General features: G+C 44.8%; 1 protein-coding gene across 2 annotated transcripts in view; it reads left to right on the top strand.

The window, feature by feature from the left end:
- LOC136610341 (tetraspanin-11-like) overlaps positions 1-10,512 on the top strand; it is a 131,052-nt gene extending 120,540 nt beyond the window's left edge. For both annotated transcript variants that reach the window (XM_066589572.1, XM_066589573.1), the window contains exons 5-8: positions 2,176-2,280; positions 2,548-2,709; positions 3,699-3,785; positions 10,154-10,512. In XM_066589572.1, coding sequence (XP_066445669.1) covers positions 2,176-2,280; positions 2,548-2,709; positions 3,699-3,785; positions 10,154-10,231 — 432 coding nt within the window. In that variant the 3' untranslated portion in view covers positions 10,232-10,512. The remainder of the gene's footprint in view (positions 1-2,175; positions 2,281-2,547; positions 2,710-3,698; positions 3,786-10,153) is intronic.
- The last annotated feature ends 13,730 nt before the right edge of the window (positions 10,513-24,242 follow it).

The following is a 24,242-nucleotide window of genomic DNA, read 5'->3' as shown; positions in this document are numbered from 1 at the left end:
GCCTCTAGCTTGGATACAAGATGTGATACGGGCAGGCATGGAGGCTCTAGTACCCTGTTGAGCCATCTCCAGCTTGGATACAAGATGTGATATAGGTGGGCATGGAGGCTCTAGTACCCTTTTGGGTCACCTCTAGCTTGGATACAATATGTGATACAGAAGGGCATGGAGGCTCTAGTACCCTGTTGTACTGCCTCTAACTTGGATACAAGATGTGATACAGGCGGGCATGGAGGCTCTAGTACCCTGTTGTACCCCCTTTAGCTTGGATACGAGATGTGATACAGGCGGGCATGGAGGCTCCAGTACCCTGTTGTACCATCCCTAGCTTGTATATAACATGGAATATGGACAGATATGGAACCTCTGGTACCCTGTTGTACTGCCTGTAGCTTGGATACAAGATGTGATACAGGGGGCATGGAGGCTCCAGTACCCTGTTGTACCGCCTCTAGCTTGGATACAAGATGTGATACGGGCAGGCATGGAGGCTCTAGTACCCTGTTGTACCGCCTCTAGCTTGGATACAAGATGTGATACAGGGGGCATGGAGGCTCTAGTACCCTGTTGTACCGCCTGTACCTTGGATACAAGATGTGATACAGGGGGCATGGAGGCTCCAGTACCCTGTTGTACCGCCTCTAGCTTGGATACAAGATGTGATACAGGGGGCATGGAGGCTCTAGTACCCTGTTGTACCGCCTCTAGCTTGGATACAAGATGTGATACGAGCGGGCATGGAGGCATACAGGTTCCATATGGTATCCTATGGCATATCAGTCTACATTTGCTGTAACTCAGTCTCTAAATCAAGCAGACTCGTAGTCTGTTGAAGTTGGCGTCCCAGATTGTCCCATACATGTTCTATTGGTGATAAATCTGGTGAGCGGGCAGCTCTACTAAATTTCCTCCCCCTCTCTGCCCCTTGACGTCTGACGGCAAAAGGAGGGGATGGGGCAGGAGATTAGCACACCAACTCTGAGGGGGAGGGAGTTTAGCAGAGCTAAACTCTCTCCCCCAGCCCAATGGTATTCCAGGCTGCGGCATATATAATGGGTGTTAAAATGGGAGGAACGGCTGCTTCTTGTTCATGGTATTTTTGGCCACAACGCGGACGGCCGAAAATCGCAGCGCCCATGTGAAGGAGCCCTCACTATGTAAGTAGCCTCTGAGAACCTTTTATAGGCCATGGGTGGAACCACTTTTAGGGCCTCAGGTGACAAGACCGTCCATCTAATCACATCAGAGCTGTAATCATTTTCATATCTGCCTGAGATGGAACTGAATGCCGAGTGCTGCAAAAAAATTACAACTCCTTCTAGGGGCGCTATTTTTTAAAATAAAGAGTGCTTCTGAATGTGCTGTGTCTGTACATATGAGACAGCACATAGACTGGTGTCCGATGCGAGTAGCACCCAAGTCTCTTGGGCGCAACTCACAATTATGGTAGTGTGCCACTAGCCGAAGGAGACAGACGCAAACTGTAGATTGTGTATATTCCATACAACCCTTCACCAATACCAGCTAAACGGCCCATATTTTTTTTAGAATTGTCCCACAAAAAGCTCAAAGACGAGTTGTATATGCAATTTTGCCCCAACATGGGCATTTTTAGGTATTTTTAATGAACATTCCTGGATGGATCAACGGTTGGAGATTAAAGGTATCCTACAAATGGGGGATATGTTGGGAGATAACGCTTGCTTTACCCCTTACTGATTCTGTGGAGGGAGATCACAGCACACAACCATCAGCAATGTAAAACCTTTGTAAAGGGGTTGTGCCAAGATGTACAACCCCTCCAAGAATGCGGAGCCCAGAGAAAACAGCTGATCACCCAGTTCTGACCTTGGCAACCCCAGCAATTAGCTGATTTTGCCTCAGGCAGCCGCAGCCAGCCACACATTTCTCCTACAGGGGAAATGTGGTACTACAGGCGGTTCATACGAATGGGGATCCTGCAGATGACCTCCCTCTAACTGAATGGCTCTCCATTCTAGGTCATAGAGAGAATTGGGAATGGGGGCCCCGCTCTATGACATTCATATGCCTAATAGACATATGCACAGGGATTTAGCTCTTGGCAGCACCCACTTACGGCAGACAAGTCTTGAATGGGGTCTATTGAGTCTTTGACAAAAATAATGACTACACTTATGTTTTTGCTTTGACTAGATAAGTGAAGAACTTAAAGAAAGTCTCAACGAAACCATCGTGCATACCTATGGACAACCGGGGATGACAGACATCACCTATGCCATAGATCACCTACAGCAGGATGTAAGCCTCCATAATACCAGGACCTCTGGGCCCCCTCAGTCTGGGTGTGACTGTTACTTTTGTACCCCCATACCTGCATCCCTGCTATAACTCTGGTATTGACTCACTTTTTGGGATACTGAGCCAAATGAATGTGTCCCATGAAACGTATGTGCCTCCCAAAATGTATGTGCCCCCCCAAAAGTGTGTGCTCCCCCGACAAGTATTACTGCTAGTTGAACAGTAATGGTCTTTCGAATGATTGGCCTTCTTTTCTGTATCCTGAAGTTTAGGTGTTGTGGCAGCACAAGTTATGAAGACTGGAGCTACAGCCTATACATCAATACAAGCGAGTACAGCGGGCATAGAAAGGTGCCCGATAGCTGCTGCAAAACTATGACGTTAACCTGTGGAGAGCGGGACCACCCCTCAAATATATATAAGGTAGAGGTAAGAGCTGACCTGGGGCTTCTTCACCCTTATTTCATTGGACATGCTTAATTGCTGGTAAGATGTAGTAAGACCTGGTCAGGGCTGAAGATGGGCGGCTGGGGGAATTGCGGCTCCCCAAAATTCAGATGCTTGAATGGGAGCTTAGATGAGGCTCCTGTCACTTGCATCCAGCCCAACATCCTGCTGTGTGATGACTTTATCACACCCCACCGCTCAAAGCCCAGACAGGAAGAACTTGCTAGGGTCTGAAGATCTAGATTAAACGGGGAAGGCGGATAGTGATCAATGGGAAGGACCCCTTGCATGGCCGCTATTTCTAGATGTTTTTGCTTTTGGTAGTAATGTGTGGTCTGGATCTCAGAGGACTGGGGGCAGCATCGTGCTGGCCTCACCATACGCGGACCACTAGAAATGAGCGAACCTACTCGTCCACGCCCCTTTTCCGCCCGAGTACCGCGATTTTCGAGTACTTCCGTACTCGGGCGAAAAGATTCGGGGAGTGCCGTGGGTGAGTGGGGGTTTGCAGCGGGGAGTGGGGGGGAGAGGGAGAGAGAGAGGGCTCCCCCCTGTTCCCCTCTGCTACCCCCCGCGCCGCCACGCCTACCCCCGCCCCCCGAATCTTTTCACCCGAGCACTGAAGTACTCGAAAATAGCGGTACTCGATCGAGTAATTACTCGAAACGAGTAGGTTCGCTCATCTCTACGGGCCACCTAAAGTGACAGCTCTCTCCCTGTTTGTGTATAGGGGGACAGCGGTCACTATAGACGATGGAAGCGGGAAGAAGCCGGCAAAGTGTCATCCCTGTGACCGTTTATGCTGAAGCAGTGCAACATTTCAGGGCAAGATATATATATATATACTGGGTTCTTGGCGCCCATGGCTGAGGCAGCATGAACCTGATGACAGGTTTCCTTAAATAGCGTTCCATGCGATATAAGACCATGTGACCTACTGTAACTGTGATTATCGCTGCCTCTCTTCACAGGGGGGATGCATTGATATACTGGAGGAGTTTATACAGAAGCACCTGTTGCTCATTGGAGCCGTTTCTATAGGCATCGCCTGCTTTCAGGTAGGTCATGCTTGGGAAAATAATTTGTATGGCAGCCGATTGGATGATATTCGTATAACAGCTAATTCTCCTGCTCTGTACTGCAGGCTTTCATCTCAATAGGTCCCAAATTCTCTGCTGATTTCATATAATACAAGTTGTGGTCAGCCGGATGCAGCGCTGTATCTCAGTATAGTGGCCTATAGTGAAATTACAATAATGTACTTGAATAGGAAGACATGGATGCCCTACAGGATTGTATGGTGCACGGGCCCCTGGGGGCCACGGAACATGGATTTCAGTTTTATGATGTGGCCCCGGTAAGAGATAGAAAGTTAAACCAAATTGCAAAGTTTAGGAGTAGCAGGTGAGAAGCAGAAATCAACTTTGGCCTCATGTCCACGGGCACACACGGTTTCCAAGTGTGGAATCCCGCAGCAGTTTCCACCTGTGCCAGCAGCCATGAGGTTTAAAAAGACCTTTTACTCACCTGTCCAGCTGCTGTGCAGGTCTTCTCCATCACGAACGGGTCTTCTTTCTTCTGTACGGTGGATGCGCTCGGTACGCCGGGCGACGTGCCGCCCGCATGTGCCGTGCTTTCTTTTTTTTTTTAATCTCCTGCTTTCTTGCGGATCCGCGGCACAGCCGGCTTCCATTGACTTCAATAGGAGCCGTCCATGCAGGAAACCGCAAAAAATCCCGTACGAGCGATTCACACGCCGTGAAAAAATGACATCCACAGGTATTTAATTACCTGCAGATGCCCAATTAATGTCTATGGGCATATTGAACTGCAGATCATCCACGCGGGTGACCCACAGGGATTGGGCAATTCAATTTGTCCCGTGGACATGAGGCCTTAAGCATCCCGTGGGACTAGTGCTATGACTGGAGTAAGGAAAGTGTGCTTGAAGGGACCTCCTTCTGCTACGGTACATGTATGGAGCTGATGGACAGTGCAGTCCAGGACTGACAACATCATTGCGGGGCTGCGTTAGTGACCGGCGAAACACCAATTCAGTGAAGATGCAATGCAAAATATTAGTAAGAGCACCAACCAATCAGAAGACAGCGCAATATTTAGTATGAAAATGTGGGTTTGAATTTGGCACAATCACCTCGTCGGATCTGTGTTTATTCCTGGGACTCCCAACGCGGATCAGTACCTGAATCTCCTACATGCGATGCTGGAGGACTTCCTGGATGATCTGCCCCTACCAGGGGCGTAACTAAAGGCTCAGGGGCCCTGATGCAACACGAGATCCGGGGCCCCCCCTCTATCTGTATCTGTACCCGTACCCATACCTAAACCATGCTGCACAGAGGCATAACTTGAAGCTTCTGGGCCCCAATGCAAAACCTGTAACAGGGCCCCCAACTATAATGCTTTATTCATAGTACTGGGCTCCCTATATGGAGAAGAGAGGCCTTATGGGCCCCCTAAGGCTCCTGAGCCCGGGTGCAACCACATCCCCTGCACCCTCTATAGTTACGCCCCTGGCCCCTACCGTAGCAAAAGGTGGGCACTTCCAGTACACTTTCCTTACTTCAGTCATAGCGTGGTCTCACAGGGCATAGGGACGCAGGAAGAAGATTTCTGCTTTTCACATGCTACTCCTCAAGTTTGCGATTGGGTTTTCGTCTCTATCTCTTAGGCCACAATGCAAAAATTGCAATCCATGTTCCAGGGACCCGTGCGCAATACTATTGTGTAGCGCATTCATGCCTTCCTAGTCAAGTACACTATTGTTCTTTCAACATGGCACACCAATATTGAGATATAGCGCTGGATCCGTCTTTTTCACCACACCCTCTACTATATATATAAAATATTACAGACGCCCATCTAATAGCACTTTGGACCTTCTTTGGTCATCTGCTGTTATAGCTAATCCATACTAAAGAATGATGAGTTCTGCATTTGGACATGTTAGTTGGAGCACCAGTGGTGTATTCAGCTTTACTTTGCACCACCTGTTTGTCAAAATGATTCTTGACATCCTCCTCTGACCCCTTTCATCAATGAGTTGCTGGATATTTTTCCTTGATCACACCAATCTGTATCCATACCGCTGTGTGAGAAAATATCACAAGGTTGGCCTTACATTACTTGGGACCGAGCTCACCCTGAATATTGTATCCACCGGATGACTCTCTTGTCGAGGGCGGAGGTGTTTCTATCTCTGCGGAGCGCTGACACGTGATACGCTCTCATGCCATGAAAATATTAGGTAATTTTTCTATTGTGACACCCAGACTCCTCTTCGTGTTACAACTTGACCTTTCCTAAAACAATTCATTTTACATCTTCAATCAAATTATATTAAATTGCCCCTTGATCTCGCTGCTTCTCAATTGATTCTAAATCACAAGTGATAACAATTCATCAGTTGTTGAGTAGAATTGAAATTTTTCATAAATTGATATTTTAAAGAATTTAATGACAATATCGCCATCTGGTGGACAAATTGTAATACTACAGCCTGAACGTTACTTTACTTCAGTACAGTCTAAGGGAGTTTGGTATGATCGCAGTTGCGCTGCAAGTAGGAATCACAGCTGCAGCCCCTTCGTTCTCAAGAACGGTTGAGGTTGGAGAGGTGTGCATATGTGATAACATATCCTAGTGATGTGCCATTACGATATGAGATGGGAATACTTGTGTCGCATTGTCCGCAGTGGAAAACCCACAATGAATCTACAAAATCCACTTGTATTACTGTACAGGCACATTAGCCATGGATTTTCGTGCACATTAGCCACGGATTTCCCTCCCTTATTTGAAATGGTTAAATTCTGTATTGGGAATTGACATCCTGAAGATTTGACATCCGCCCCGTCAGACATCTGCATACAGATAGTCCCCTACTTGCGAACGTTCGAGTTCCTAGGGGGCTTTCTCTTTCTGCCATTATACAATAGTGCCATCTGCTGGCTAGAGCCAGTACTGCAGTATAGGACATGCCGGAGAGGCCCCTGACACCAGAGCAGCTAGTAATATACAGTAAGAATACCCTGCCGGACGTCTTCCGACATCGGCGCTGTACAGCCTTCAATCAGAATGTCTGAAGACGTCAGACAGTGGATCGGCAAGGGTTAAGCCTGTCCGGTCAGTTGCTAAGCAGCCGGGAGCTTTCTGAAAGGCCCTAGTGCTGCTGCCTATCAAGCCGTGCGCTTGATGGGCACTCTGCAAGGCCCCCGGCTGCCTAGCAACCACACAGCGTCCCGCGATCCTATCACGGGACGCTGTACGGGCCCCCTGAACGTCGGGTGCCGGCTGTTTCTTAGAGCGGGCACCCGGCGGCAGCAGTTCCGACGTGCCGCGCCGCTCGTCAGAACTGCTAACACTTTAAATACCGTCCGAACTGCTGCCGCTGGGTGCCCGCTGTAAGAACAGCCGGCACCCGACGTTGTATGGAGCGGGATCCACCCGCGATCCCGCTCCATACAACCATTTGTTCGGACATACGAACAAATGTACTTGCGAACAGAGTCCTGGAACGGAACCTGTTCGCAAGTAGGGGACCATCTGTAGTTTACGCCTCATGTTGGAAAGTCTCATGTAGATAGGCCATTACCTGCTAGTCTGCGGGGGTCCGACTGATCCTGAGATTTCAGCCCCAGGATGTCCTGATATGGGGACAGCTGCTCCATTCAACTCAATGGAAGCACTGGAGACGCTGCTGCTGTCTTCGGCAGTCCCCCTGAAGTGAATGGAGTGGGGGCACGCTTGTGCGACCTCTGTTGTCCACATGTGAGGACATGCTGGGGCTGAGATCTTGGGATCTTAGGATGGTTAGGCCCTCATGATCAGCAAGCTATTCCATGTGGATAGAGGAAGAACGACTCCCACCAATCACATTCAGAGTAAAAGTAGAACTACGGGCCAGAATCGCCCATTCAACTCAATTGGTACGTTACAAAAAATGGAATGCACTCGCATGGCGTGTATGTACGCTGCGTGTTTTTGTTCCACACCTACTGATTTGAATGGGCATGAACAAGGATAACATTCTGACGATACTCGTACGTTAATGGCTTGTTCAGACGCCTGAGAATAGAACACATTGACAGGAGCGGGTTTGCGCAAATATTTTGCGTGAATGAAAAAAAAGTAGAACTCACCACCTCCTGTGGCAACCTGTTCCACTCATTGATCACCCTCACCGTCTAATATCTAATTTGTGTCTCCTCCCTTTCAGTTTCGTCCCATTTTGCGCATACACTCATGTGAAGAAGCCTTAACAAAAACTGAACAAATATTGATGTAAATCCCACATTCAGGGCCCCTTAACTCAAGCGCATGCGCCTAACCGCAAGCCTCAGCACAACACATTTGCACTATGAAAGAGGCAGATTTGTGCAGAAGCACATTTTACTGTACTTTTTTGCGCACACAGGACAGTTTTTTTGCGCATAGAACACTTCCATGTAGCAATTTATACAACTTTTTAGCCTACTGAGGTCCAGATGTGTTGTATTTCCACGGAATGGCACAGCATACAGTGCATTTGTGCGCATATTAAGTGCACCTTTACCCACCTCTCATAGACCGCTATCGGGGTCCTTCTGTGCGCAAATGCACTCAAAGTAGAGCATGCTGTCTTTTCCACGCATGTGGAATGCACACACAAAAAAGTGAAGTGAGAATAAACCCATTGAAATCAATGGGGTCTATTCTCTGTGTATTGCACATTTTGCATATACAAGTACATTAGTGTGAAGGGGTCCTCACAGGGAAATCGGTCAGTTTGTCACTGACCAAAATTGCATTCATCCATGTGAATATTACTATTACACTACATCACATGCGTCAAACACAAGGCCCGCTGCCTCATTTCCTGTGGCCCACGGTGTGCCGACAGTCGCTCACCACTCTAACGATTACCAGCTGGGGTGCCTCAGCTCCCCACCGGTAATCGCGCTGTTACCGCTGATCCCGGTGCACACTCTGACGTCAGTGTGCACTCGGGGATCAGCGCGAGCAGAGGGGGAGCGGCGCTGACAGTAGGGAGGAGGTAAGTATATGGGTTGGGGGGGAACTATTATTACTGAGGGGGGACGTTAATGTTGGCTGCTTGGGTGGGGGGTGTTAATGGTGGCTGCTGCCGGGAGGGTTAATGGTGGTGGCTGCTGCTGGAAGGGGGGGGGGGGGTTATGGTGGCTGCTGCTGGGAGGGGGGGGGGGTTATGGTGGCTGCTGCTGGGAGGGGGGGGGGTTTATGGTGGCTGCTGCTGGGGGGGGGGGTTATGGTGGCTGCTGCTGGGGGGGGTTATGGTGGCTGCTGCTGGGGGGGGTTAACGGTCGCTGCTGCTGGGGGGGGGGGGTTAATGGTGGCTGCTGCTGGGTGGGAAGGGGGTTAATGGAGGCTTCTGCTGGGTGGGGGTGGGTTAATATTGCTGCTGCTGGGGGGGTTAATATTACTGGCAGGGATAATATTATTGCTGAGGGGGATAATATTGCTGTGGGGTTATTATTTCTGAGGGGGTTAATATTACTGTGGGGGTCGCTATTACTACTGGGCCCACTGTGCGGGTCGCTATACTACAGGGCCCACTGTGAGGGTTGCTATTACTACTGGGCCCACTGTGCGGGTCGCTATTACTACTGGGCCCACTGTAGGGGTGGCTATTACTACTGAGCCCACTGTGGGGGTCGCTTTTACTACTGGGCCCACTGTGGGGGGTGCTATTACTACTGGGCCCACTGTGGGGGGTGCTATTACTACTGGGCCCACTGTGGGGTACCCTGTTACTACTGGGCCCACTGTGGGGGGTGCTATTACTACTGGGCCCACTGTGCGGGTCGCTATTACTACTGGGCCCACTGTGGGGTACCCTGTTACTACTGGGCCCACTATAGGGGTCACACGAGCGTAGTCCTTTTTCGGTCGCACAAGTACACTGCGTATTTGCGCAATCAAAAATCGCTTATGCCGGCATATTTGGGCACGCAAAAAGGAACGCAGATGGGCCCACTGAAATATGCAGCGAATACATCGGTTTCCTGCGCATTCACCACATATTTGCGCGGCCCATTCACTCCAATGGCCTATCGGGGTGCGCAGTACGCAACCAAATAGGTCATGCTGTGTGAAAATATCCATCATGTGAATAAACTCAGTGACATCATTGGCTTCTATTCACTGTATATTATGTACAAAAATACGCTGGTGTGAACGAGCCCTTACTATACTGTCTTACAATCGGCCCTTTGAAGGTCACCATAAGCCCGATGTGGCCCTCGGTGAAAATGAGTTGAAGGTGTTGTAGAACTGCATTTTGAGTTGCGTTTCCAAGCCTCCAGATTTGCTAATAAGGTAATTTGCTCACTCGGTCAGATGGGACTTCTCACTGTTGATGGACTGTTCTATTTTCCTCTGTTGTCAGCTGGCGGGAGTGATGCTGAGTGCCTGCTTCCTGCACATCCTCTACAAGGAAGAAAAAGAGGCCTACAATGCCATATAAGCAACCAAACACCCGCTGTACATACTGGTTTTTGGACTTCATGAAAATTTACGAAGAACTAGTGACCTATAAGCACAACAGACGCTGAAAAACCGATTGCTGAAAATTGCTTCTCACAGCTGAGAGTTCGTTACAATCGCATCACGCAATTCTCTCAGCGGCACAAATCTCTTTCCTGTCCTGCTAGTTACAATGTATCAGTGCAGGTAAAAAGTATCAATTTGGAGTTCTGTCTGTTTAGTTCACATAGAATTCCGTAGGCTAGATACATGTAGCAAACGCTCCACTGTGAATACTACAGTATTCAGGCTTCTGTTCACTGACAGCAAGCGCTAATACAATTGATGAAGAATTGAAAACACAATAGAAAGTTGAGATGAAACTTTTACTTTTTGTTCTCTCCATGATCTGAGTGCTCAAATTAAAGAGGTTGTGCAGCGCCCTGTCTGACATCTGCATGGAGAGACCCTACTGGGCAGGATAGTTGCTGAGGCAACTGTTCAATATCTGGCAGGTATTGTGTAGATGTCCTATTCCTATGGAGCCTGCAGCAACGCCTCTCTCTACCCTATGCCACATCAGGTGGAAGAGAGAGGGGCTGCCCAGCCCCTTTAAGTAAAATAGTACTTTAGCCTTCCTTGGTCTCCATTGCAGCCTGAACAGTGGTGCAGGTCTCCACTGCAGCAAGAAGTCTACAAGCAAGGGGTAAAACAGCCTTCTAAGTACTGCAAACTCTTCAGATCTCATTGGGTTTGGACTCTTGTCATCTTCTCAGCCAACCAGCCTTAGTGAGGGGTGCAGTATGTTCCTTGGGCTCTCAGCATATGTATATACAGTAGCAATCAAATGTATTCAACTCCCATTGCTAATTCAGTTTATTTGCCAAGTTTACAAACTTTCAACTGTTTGCAAAAAAACCAATCAAACAAGAATACTAATATAACAAGCGCAACGCAAAACACCACTTTTAGGCCTCATGTCCATGGCATAATTCTAATTTTAAATCCGCAGCGTTTCTCCTGCACGTGGATCCGCGCCCCATAGGGATGCATTGGACACCCGCAGGTAGTTAAATACCTGCGGATGTCATTTTTCCCATCAGGCGCGGATCCGCGTGCAGGAAAAAAAATGGACATGCTCCATTTTCATGCGGGTCTCTCCCGCGGGGACGGCTCTCGCAGGCTTCTATTGAAGCCTATGGAACCTGTCCGGATTCGCGGGAGACCCGTACCAGAATTAAACTCACCTGCTCCGGACGATGCGGTTCTTTCCTTCTTTGGGGACGGATCTTGTTTCTTCGGCCCGGCGGATGTGCCTGGCGCATGCGCGGCGTGCCAAGCACATCCGCCGGGCCGAAGAAAAGAAGATCCGGCCGTGAAGGAAGGGAAGATCCGCATCGTCCGGAGCAGGTGAGTTTAATTGATTTTTAGGCCTCATGTCCGCGGGGCAGGAGGGACCCGCTGCGAATTCTACATGAAGAATCCGCGGCGGGCCTGATTTTCCCCGTGGACATGAGGCCTTAAGGGGACACCGTCACCATAGAGCAGAACCATATATTTAGTTGAGGTGCTTTTTGGGCAGATGGGAAGGGGGGGATTTTTTTTATACTTAGCTACTCCCCTATTGTCTGAAAATCTGCCCCTCTACAGACCACTGTGCATGCACTTCCATAATCTTCTATGGCAGGGAGAGCGCACACAACGGTCTGAAAAGAGTCAATTTGTCAGACTACGCAAGAGGAGGCTACAGGATCAGGTGAGGATAAAAAACACATCCCCCCCCTGGTCCACTCACCGCACCGAACAGCAGTCTAACTTGGTTTATGGTGCTACTCCATGGTAACAGTGTCCCTTTCATGATTACTGCAGTCTCTGAGTTACTCAAACCCTTCTTGACAAGCATCTATAGTACTTGGTAGGTCAGGTGAGAGGCTATGATGTAGGTGTGGAAGGATGTAGTTTTGACTTCGGAAGTTCCAGGGGTGCCCCTACCATGAGGTGTCCAGAGCATGATGCCTTCTGCAGGACCTTAGAGGGCCACCAGTTGTCACTTGGCTGGCAGGTATTCTTTACTAGCCACACAAGAAAGGTGCGCTCACCAAGGCTGTAGCTCTGGTCCATCAGCGGCCGCCAATGCTGTGACCCCTGACCTCTTTCTGCACACAGATGCCGGTTTGTACGTAGCGCAGACTCCGGGGAAGAAGTCAGGGGTTACTGCATGTGATGCCAGCGTGGCAGTCATCGGCAGACCGGAGGTGCAGGCTGGGTGAGTGAATTGCTTGTTGGGTTACTGCTGGGTTAGAGGCCAATAGCAGGTGACACTATTACTACTGGAGCCACTAACGAGATCACTGTTACTACTAGAGCCACTAACGAGATCACTATTACTACTGGGGCCACTATGGGAGTCACTATTACTACTGGGGCCACTAACGAGATCACTGTTACTACTGGAGCCACTAACGAGATCACTATTACTACTGGGGCCACTATGGGAATCACTATTACTACTGGGGCCACTATGGGAGTCAGTATTACTACTGGGGCCACTATGGAGGTCACTATTACTACTGGAGTCACTATGGGGGTCACTATTACTACTGGGGCCAATAACAGAGTCACTATTACTACTGGGGTTACTAAGGGGGTCATGAAGGGAATCCTATTACTATTGGGACCACTAAGGAAGACACTATTTGGCCCACTACTGGCCCAATCTCAAAATGTTTGTGACTTATTTATATAGTTTGAGCACATTGGAGTTGACTTTTTTTGTGCTTGTGGTTCAGTAGAGGTGTATGTCTTGAAGGTCGACCATGAAGACCTTCATCATTTAGTATGAACCTTACTGTGCAAACAGAAAACTCAGAGCTGCTGCCACCAGATCTTGCTGCAGGGTTTTTGACCACCTGCTTCCGCAAGAATCTGGTGGCAGTCGGTGATAGCTCCCTCTATCTACCACGTCCAGGTAGTCTAGCCAGTGTTCCTTTAACCTTGAACTCGTGAGCTATGCTTCCAACTCTATCTATAGGAACATGCAGTGCTTTCGCTATCTTTCTGTATCCATTTCTTTATCTGTGCAAGGCAATGATCTCTTCTCCAAACTTTTTGGACCACTCTCTTGACTTAGGCACGGTCAACAAGGACCTTGCCAATTTAGGTATTTGGTGTGTTATATCTCAAGCACACCTGATGCAACAAATGAAGCCCTTGATTAGTTGCATCAGGTGTGCTTGAGACAACACCTGATTTGCAGATCTGTGCTCTGAATAAGTTTGTGATTACTGTAGTTATTAAAAGTAGCATTTTTGTTGAATTTAGAAAAAACACTTGTTATATTACTTCTGTTGAGGTGGAATACAGTGACAGACCTCATTTCTAGAACAGCTGGATAACACTCAATAAAGTCACCATTATGGCTGTGTAGCCCCTGAATGGCAAATATGTCTTGTTTTATATTACTGCATCTACCGCTTCCATATTGTTGAATTATGCCATTGACATATTTGCCATTCAGGAGAATAGGAAAGCTGGGTTATCACCCCTTGGGAGCTGTAATAGTAGACATTTTAAACATTTAATCGGTTACTGCGTTCATTTTATATGTATATGATGCTGTATGTAAATGGTCGTTCTCTCTATATGCACAATGCATGTGATACTGTATATACTTGTTATGGAAAATAAAGTAATAAAAGGCAGATTTATCCGGCCTCAGAGGAAAAATCTAAATGGAATCCGCTACTCAATCCCAAGTCGAGGAATATGCCATTGCTTTTTTGATGAGCCTATTCTTCAATTAAATAATTATTAAGTCACAAGAATACATTAAGGAGAGGGGGCACTAGAGCAAAGGCGAAAACTGTCCCCCATTATGGTACTCAAGACACATACACATGTTTTTTATTTCCTCTTCTACACTCTTTTTCGAGCCCTCTAGCCAACTCTCCTTTACTTCTATCAGGTCCTTATGCCACACTAGTAAAATAATTGGTAATACTTCGCTTCATTCACACAACCTGCGGCATCTTCATCATGTGCATCTCAATGAATCCTCCTCCCTGGTCTTGTCTCCTCCAATCTGGCACCTCTGTTCATAAGAAGGCGACAGGGTCAGGGAGGAGGATTCACTGAGATAAAGATGCCATGCGGAGGAACTAAGGGGAATCAGAGGTGATGTGAGGGGATCCGAGAGGATCATGCAACGAGGAGGATGTGAGGGATATATTGAAAGTAAGAAAAAAACAGCTGCCAGGGTCCAGGGACATACAGAGAGTAGGTGGTGGGGCATAAGGGGGCCACCATAGGCTTCAGAAGTCCACTAAAGGGGCACCATGGGCTTTCTGGGGCCACTAAGGAGGAATTATAGCTTTTTGGGGCACAAAAAGGATTGTATAGGGGGCACTGAGAGAGGCAGAAGTAGGAGTAGGATGGTGAGTGTGTGTGCAGAGATGATTTATAAAAAGTCATCATGGCGGTCTGGGCCCAGATGGAGAAGAGAAAGCAGGCAACTCCAGTCCGAGAAGACATTGCCTGTGATCACTGGAAGTAACTGCATTGTAATCATTAGCACTGTGCAGAGCTGATATCTACTATATGGTGAGTGATTTATATGTTTACAGGGAACAACTATCGCTGAAGGTTACTCGTTTGAGCGATTTTTTTTTGGCCATTAGTTGTCCCCTATGAGGCCACCCTTTGCCTTGTATACAGGATATAGTACATTGCACTGAAGAAAAGGATCTGTTCACATCTGCAGTCTTCGTCACAGAATTTGCATTCCTGACATTTCCCATTATTGGGGTCTGCCAGACCCCGGATCCGTCACAAGCTCTGCCTCCCATTATAAAAAGGAATCACGATGCTGATGTGACCAGAACCTAATAAATAGTGTTAGTATAGATGAAGGATTTTTTTTCCTGAAGTTGCTATGCACAATTGTGCCACAAGGGGTCCTCAGTGTCCTCCTGCATAGATTTAGGAACATAGTAACTGTCAGGAAAAAAGTCCTGCAAACCCTGACAAATGACACAAGGTGACAACATCTCCGGTGAACAAAAAAGAGGAGCGCACGCCACCGCCACCTTCCTTGTCCTTATTTACGTCTAGCAGAGCTGCATTGCGCCTAGGTAATTCCTGAACACGTAGCGTCGGAGTAATGTAACTCGTGACATCTTTTCTGCTTAATAAGAAGACTCCAGTCTTAAAAAAAAAAGGAACAAAGTGCCCTCAATGTGACAAAGAGACAAGCAGCGGCTGAAAGAGATAGGAAATTAATTATTAGTATAAGGCAGAACAGGTCAGAGAAGCAACCAATTAAGGTGAAACCGTAGAAAATACGGAATCTATTATCTAGGGTAACATTGTGAAGATGCGACAGATTTGACACTACGGTCCTCATCATGGTAGGCCGGCGGTAGATCGTATGACATGTAATTACACAGAGTTTATCCTCCTGTCGGCATTATTGGGTATTCCAGTGAAGCTCTGCAGGGCGCATTCAGACGAGCGCATCTGATTTTGGGCCGTCAAAAAAGGATTGATCTTAATTAGAGATGAGCAAGTATACTTGCTAAGGCACATTACTAGAGCGAGTAGTGCCTTAGCCGAGTATCTCCCCGCTCGTCTCTAAAGATTCCCCCCCCCCCCCCCCCGCTGCCCCCCGAATCTTTAGCGGGGAGATACTCGGCTAAGGCACTACTCACTCGAGTAATGTGCCTTAGCGAGTATACTCGCTCATCCCTAATCTTAATCCATGTGCTGTTGCTTTCTAGTGTGTTGCCTGTGGCGTTTTTTTTACTCCCTTGTGTCCTCCTTTTTCTTCTCATGTGCACAAAAAAAATGGACGGTGTTTCGAGTTTGCTAAGTACTGACCAGTGGAAAATGAAGCTCCCATAGATGTTCTCTGTCTGTGGTCCGTTTTTTTATGCATACCCATTGACTCAAATGGCTGACGATTGTCTGAGAAGTTGGACCAGAAGCAACATGTTGCAATTTTTTTTTGCAGTCCATATAAAAAACGTATGACGATTGCTTGCGTGAATAAAGACTAAATATGACTTTATAGTTGGCAAATGTAACATTTGGCATCTTTGGAATCTAGTATCAGTGTTTTTCACAATTTTTCAGCTCTAAGGGCTTCTACAGATGGACCTATGCGCAAATATGCTTGTCTCAGCCAACGTATATCCGCAATGAGCGAGGTTGATTTGCACGGGTGTCTGCGCATGGAACTGTCCTTTTTTGCGCACACGGATTTAGCACCAGTCAGTGGGGCAAATAATCATGTAGTCGCCCGACGTGGTTCCTTTGGTGAAGACTGCAACAAGCTGCTGTTCATGGATATATCATTTATTAAACATGTCCCTACGTATCGCTGGATGATGGTTAGATGATACAGGGCTGGCCTTTGGGGTGTGTGACCAGGGCATCACTCCAGTAAGACGAAGGGGCCGCCAAAAGTCCGGCAGGTGGACTGGTTATCTGCCGGGTCGGACAGTTTCCCAGAGGGCCAAAGGTGAAACTGCACTGGTAATACTGGCCCTCTATTATCAGTGCAGTTTCCGAGCCTAGAATGGATGAAGGCCCTGTGAGTACATCAGTCACATGACCATCACAGGTCCTTCATCCTGTAGATGAGCCTATAGAACGAGTAAGCGGGACAATGCCAGTGTCAGTGGGGCAAGGATGATTAGGGGTTCAAGTACTGCAGTCTGTGGGGGAGGGGTGGGAAGGAAGGGGATATAGTGCCGATGACAGTGGGGGAGGTGTACAATGTTGCTGCCATTGGAGCTATGCTGTCATGTTTGGGGCAAATGGAAAATATTAATTTGTGCCGTACTGCGGTATTCAGCCGAGATGGAAAACCATTGCTAGAATTACCGTCCACCCGGCCGGGCCGGGCATTCTAGATGGGAACACCCCTTTAAGCTGCACTGTGGTAGTTGTTTGGCACTGCTCGGGTGACATTTTGTGCGCCGTGATGGTATTTGGTGTTGATGGGGTGACATTTGTTGTAGCACTGTGGTATTCTTAACACCTAGAGGCTAGGAGTATGGCTCTGCGGGTGTAATATGGGTGCTGCATGATGGTATTGGGCACTATGAGGTAGTATGAGGGTCCGGTGAGGGCCTGTCATCATCAAGGATTGCCTGGTGAGACCAACACAGATCAGACTTTTATCACCTATGCCATGGATAGGTGATAAAAGTCTCTAATGAGACAACGCCTTTAATTGGAGCCATGTAGGGGGTCTTGTTTTTTAAAGGGGGCTCACAAGGAGTCTTTTAATAATTGGGGCTATTGAGGGGGTTACTGTTAATAAGTGGGACCACAGCTGATGTATTATTATTGTGGGGGCACAGAACACTTTAATAGAGGTTGCAGCAGAAGAATGGGAAGAGAGTGCAGAGGCGAAGAAGACGTCTGGAAGACGTCTCATTGGCAGTCGGGGCCCAGAGGGAAGACCGAATATGGATGACTCCATAAAGAGAGAACATCACCTGTGGCCACTGGAGGTACCTGCACTGTAATCACTATCACTGTGTACAGCCAGTATTTTAGTACATTATATGGTAACTATTTAGAAGTATACGGAGGTGGAGTCTCTGTATTTAGTTCTGCTGCATTATACTTGCGTTTTACAACGCGCTCATGTGAGCCCGACCTTAGTGTATTGGCGCAGCCTCTCAACCAATCAGCTCTATGCTGCTGGGAGGACCCAAAAGTTTAAAAAAGAACCCTGCTTAGTTCCAGAACTTTTGGTTAGGAGGGACACTAGGTATAGCACGAAGTGTATGCAGCAGGTTAAGGGCTCATTCACACGGGCAATTCACACTCATTCACAAAAGTCGCAATCATGTGTAACATTGGACTCCAATGCATTAATTCACATGGGCGATTTTCCAGTGCGTGAAAAAATCGCACCATTACGACGTCAAATTGGCAACTATTTTCGTTTACAGATTTTTCACGCAGCGTCAGAAGATAGGTCTTGTTCTATCTTTTGCCAAAATTTGCTAAAAAGCTCCCATAAACTCCTATGGGAGCTGAATAAAAAGGGAGGGTGAGGGAGTTTACCAGCATTCGGAAACTAAGACAGCCGGCTCTATTTAGGCATTCTAAGTCATTACGAGGATTTCTGCTGACTGAAGGGATTCCACGCTGCGGCGTATTTTTCTCGCGATACGCCCGTGTGAATGGATGAGAAAACACAATGTATGGAAATGACCTGTATGGACAGTCACCTTATTTACCTGAAGCTGCAATAAAAGTCAGTTTTTCTGTTAACCCCTTTCTGACTCCTGCAGCTGCTATCCATCAGGGGACCTGTACCACGCTACACCACAACGCTGTCCCCTGGAGCAGAGACCAACATATAACATCAAGTCCCCCCTTAGATTACTGTAGTGCAACCAGGTGTAGGCTATGGACTGACACCAGCTACAGTGTCTAGAATAGGTATTAAACGCAATGGGAACTTTGCCTGTAATACCAAGCCTGGCCACTACAGAGGGAACGGAGCTATCTGTTTCCTGCGAAAATTAAGTTATTGAACAAGTGCGCCAGTCTGACATACAGCTGATCGGTGTGAATCCTGGGCGTCAGACCTCCATCAATCTATGAGTGATGCCTTCTCCTGCATATAGTCAATCAATAGTTTACAACTAGACAACCGCTTTAAATAAAAATAAAAATATTTGAAATAAATATATCTTAAAGATTGATAGAAAGTTAGCGGGAAAGACTTGTATGTACTAAGATGTATACGTCTCTTAGTACATTTGTTGCAGGCATGGCCAGTCCATGGGACACATTCTAGTAAATCTCCCAGGCCATGAGAGGCCACACCCCCTTTGGTTACAGCCAGACCACTTTTTAAAAAAATAGCAAGCAGAGTGCACAAAGTTCAGTAAGTCCTGTCCCCAATTCGACAAAAATGTGCAACTTTTTAATACCAGAATTCTGGCACAAGTAGATTAAAAAAATTCCGCCATAGTTTCCTCCTTCAACAAAGACCTAGGGGGCGCCATTACAAACGATTTACAAACACTATTGTACTGAGTTCTTCAATACCTAATTGCGCAACCAAAGTCTTTCCGCAAGCTGCGTCTAATGGCCGTCATCAGGACTTTCTCTTGTCGGTGACGATCCGGTTCCCGGCGCTGTGCAGCGGATAATACTTCACCTGTAGGGAGAGCTGTGAGATCTTAGAATTCTCCTTGGCCGCGTCTGGTGGAACTGCAATTTCGACATGAACAATTGTGTCGGCTTCTTAAGATAAATTGTTCCTAATTACGTTCTAGGTTTTCACGTGTGTTGACATCACATCTCCCGACTAAATATATCAACTGATTATTCTTTCCCTTCTCAATGTGGGTTCATGAAAGGAGCACAATGACGGAATTATGTGTAATTTGCTAACCCCATCACCCCACCTCTAATTATTTCGAGAGATTGATCTCATAGAGCTTCTGCTTAGGAGAAAGAACAATTACAACTGAAGGTTTGAGTGCTCTGGTTGCCTTTATTATGGTTCTTGTATTGTGTAAAGCTTTTCATTCTGTCTAAGTACCTAAAATGCTATATAAAAATATGTAATTACAGCAAAAATATTCCCGGAATAGATGGAGAGCGTATGCGGAAGAAACGTTGTCCGGATGGCGGAGTTCTTATCCATTTTTATCATATAGTTGTGTTAGAATTTACAGCAGATACCTTGTGACAAATTTATCATAAATTAAGTTGCACAGTGTCGTCAAACCTTCCCACCTATCCCTAGTGTTCTTAATTATACTACATGCCCAGATTTTGCTCTACACTCATCCCCTCCACACATGGGAAGCTTTTAGTGAAGGCCAACTGGCCAACCTACCATATGCCCGTAGTAGAGTTCATCCACCTCCTTTAGCTCCTCTCCAGGCTCCAGTCCTCAACTCTCTTATAGACTAAATAGTCACTTTATTAGAGCATATGGCTCTTACACAATTCAGGCTTCCTTGTATGGACCGGTGACCCCGGAGTAAGTGATCCGTGGATCTGTTTCAGTCTGAATCCACATTAGAATTACAAAATCCAATGATCTGAATGAGCCCTGGTCATTGGTGCTCACCAGGATTTCACTGCCAACCTTGTGGGGTTTTCTCATTTAGAGATGTGGAGAGTACACCGAGAATGGTGAAATAGAAGGTAACAGAGGAAATGCAAGGAGACCACTTCAACGAACAATTGTAATACTATATGAGGGAAGGTAAAGTCCCCTGGTGCAAGCCATGGGTAACATCACATCGTAACGTTTTCTTGGCAGACTGTTTTTGTCGGGTGGTTTGCTTTTACCCCAGCAAGCTGGGTATTCATTTTAACAAGGATGAAGGCTGAGTCAACCTTGAGCTGGCTACCTGAACCATTCGGGGATTGAACTCGCAAGCTTCAGGTCATGTGCGAGAGCTTAGGACTGCATTCCTGCTGCTTTAACACTCTGTGCCACTCAAGACACCTCCATGCTGTATGAAGGATCCATCAAAAAGTAGTATCAACTATGTGCGAGAAAGATAGGGCAGAGCCTATCTTCACACTTTTTTTCAAACTCGTGCGCAATAGCGCAGAGTTTGAATAGTCTGAAAAAATAAAAACAAGCCAGTTCATGCTTCGTATTAGCACTTGTGTCCATGTGATTTTGTCCTCAGAGTGCAGATAATTTTCGACTCGCCCTCTTACATTCAATTGTCTAGCAAGTTGTCACATATAATGGAATATGACTATAGGATCAGACTACATGGGGCTTGTTTGTAGTCTGTTACCATGGAGACACACAGCTCTGCTTAGGTGCTGTAGAAAGAAAACGATAGGACATTTTTACTCAAAACCTATTGAGAGACTACTTAACTTTTCATTTAGATGCACTGAATCATAAATAAGAAACAAACTGTTGTTAAGGCAAACAGTCCTTATGGGTTCGAATAAAAATATCTAAACATGGAATAATCTTATCTTCTCCACCCCGGGCCATATACATATACGTACAATATCATTTCTGTGAATGAGGTGGGGTGGGAGGTTATAGAGCCAATCATTGATCTCTTAGTAAGGTGGTGAAATACAACATCTGGCGTCATGCCTGACTGCCCTCCAGGGGTCTATTAACTGGTCAGGTAGAATATAGCACCCCCCTGGAGACCTAATACTTAAATACAGTTGCCTGGTATCATAAATGGTTTACAAGGTAAAGAATCCATGTTCTTTAATAAGTCATTTTCCATGTGGTAGAAGCCGTCTCCTTCTTTTTTCCAATTTCTGAGTCATTATTTTGTTCCACACAAATTACTTTTATTTTATCGTTGACTTTTCTATTTCCACCGTGAAACTTTCAGCCTGGATGAGGTGGAGGGCAGTAAATTACTGTAACACTTGATTGTTAGCGGCTATCATTATTTTCTTACCATAGGATTGATGTCACTATATGAGTGTAACAGACGGCTCGTAACTTTAGAACTTTCTCTCTTCTCACAAGAAAACAAAATGTTCAGAAAATAAGAGTAAATAAGTTGTAAACGTTTGTGTCTTCATCTCTTCTTATTCCTACAGTAGATTCAATATTAAACTTGTGTTAATGAAGATAAATATATTTATACATCTATCTATCTATATCCCATCTCATATCTATCTATCCATCTATCTAATATCTCATATCTATCTATCTATCTATCTATCTATCTATCTATCTATCTATCTATCCATCTATCTAATATCTCATATCTATCTATCTATCTATCTATTTATCTATCTCATATCTATCTATCTCATATCTATCTATCTCATATCTATCTATCTATCTATCTATCTATCTAATATCTCATATCTATCTATCTATCTATTTATCTATCTCATATCTATCTATGTCATATCTATCTATCTCATATCTATCTATCCATCTATCTAATATCTCATTTCTATCTATCTATCTTTCTTATATCTATCTATCTATCTATTTCATATCTATCTATCTCATATCTATCTATCCATCTATCTAATATCTCATTTCTATCTATCTATCTATCTATCTATCTATCTATCTTTCTTATATCTATCTATCTTTCTTATATCTATCTATCTCATATCTATCTAGCTATCTCTCTCATATCTATCTATCTCATATCTATCTATCTCATATCTATCTATCCATCTATCTATCTATCTCATATCTATCTCTCTATCCATCTATCTAATATCTCATATCTATCTATCTATCTATCTATCTATCTATCTATCTATCTATCTATCTCATATCTATCTCTCTATCCATCTATCTAATATCTCATATCTATCTATCTAACTATCTCATATTTATATATCTATCTATCTCATATCTATCTATATATCTATCTCATATCTATCTATCTCCTATCTATATATCTATCTCATATCTATCTCCTATATATCTATCTCATATCTATCTATCTCCTATCTATATATCTATCTATCTCATATCTATCTATTCATCTATCTAATATCTTATATCTATCTATCTATCTATCTATCTATCTATCTATTTATCTCATATCTATCTGATCTATGTATCTCATATCTGTCTATTTATCACATATCTATCTATCTCTCATTTCTTCTTATTCATACAGTAGATTCAATATTAAACTTGTGTTAATGAAGATAAATGTATTTATACATCTATCTATCTATATCCCATCTCATATCTATCTATCCATCTATCTAATATCTCATATCTATCTATCTATCTATCTATCTATCTATCTATCTATCTATCTATCTATCTCATATCTATCTATCTATCTCATATCTATCTATCTATCTCATATCTATCTATCTATCTATCTATCTCATATCTATCTATCTATCTATCTCATATCTATCTATCGCATATCTATCTATCTCATATCTATCTATCGCATATCTATCTATCAATCTATCTAATATCTCATTTCTATCTATCTATCTTTCTTATATCTATCTATCTTTCTTATATCTATCTATCTTTCTTATATCTATCTATCTATCTATCTATCTATCTCATATCTATCTATCCAACTATCTAATATCTCATATCTATCTATCTCATATCTATCTATCTCATATCTATCTATCCAACTATCTAATATCTCTTATCTATCTATCTATCTATCTATCTATCTATCTCATATCTATCTATTCATCTATCTAATATCTTATATCTATCTATCTATCCCATATCTATCTATCTATCTATCTATCTATCTATCTATCTATTTATTTATCTCATATCTGTCTATTTATCACATATCTATCTATCACTCTAACTACCTCATATCTATTTATCTATCTATCTTATATCCATATATCTATCTCATATCTGTCTATGTACAGTATCTCCTATCTATCTATCTATCTATCTATCTATCTCATATCTATCTATCAATCTCATATCTATCTATCTCTCTAACTACCTCATATCTATTTATCTATGTATCTTATATCCATATATCTATCTCATATCTATCTATCTATCTATCTCATATCTATCTATCAATCTCATATTAACTATCTATCTAATATCTGTCTATCTATCTCATATCTATCTATCTATCCATATATCTATCTCATATCTATCTATCTATCTCATATCTATCCATCTCATATCTATCTATCTATCCATCTCATATCTATCCATCTCATATCTATCTATCTATCCATCTCATATCCATCTATCTATCTATCTCATATCTATCTATCTCATATCTATCTATCTCATATCTATCTATCTATCTATCCATCCATCTCATATCTATCTATCTATCTATCTATCCATCCATCCATCCATCCATCTCATATCTATCTATCCATCCATCCATCTCATATCTATCTATCCATCCATCCATCTCATATCTATCTATCCATCCATCCATCTCATATCTATCTATCCATCCATCCATCTCATATCTATCCATCCATCCATCCATCTCATATCTATCTATCCATCCATCCATCTCATATCTATCTAT

The sequence above is a fragment of the Eleutherodactylus coqui genome, chromosome 2 (assembly GCF_035609145.1).
Source record: "Eleutherodactylus coqui strain aEleCoq1 chromosome 2, aEleCoq1.hap1, whole genome shotgun sequence".
Taxonomy (NCBI): domain Eukaryota; kingdom Metazoa; phylum Chordata; class Amphibia; order Anura; family Eleutherodactylidae; genus Eleutherodactylus; species Eleutherodactylus coqui.
The sequence above is the reverse complement of the archived record's forward strand: the minus strand, read 5'-3'. Positions and strand labels throughout refer to the sequence as shown.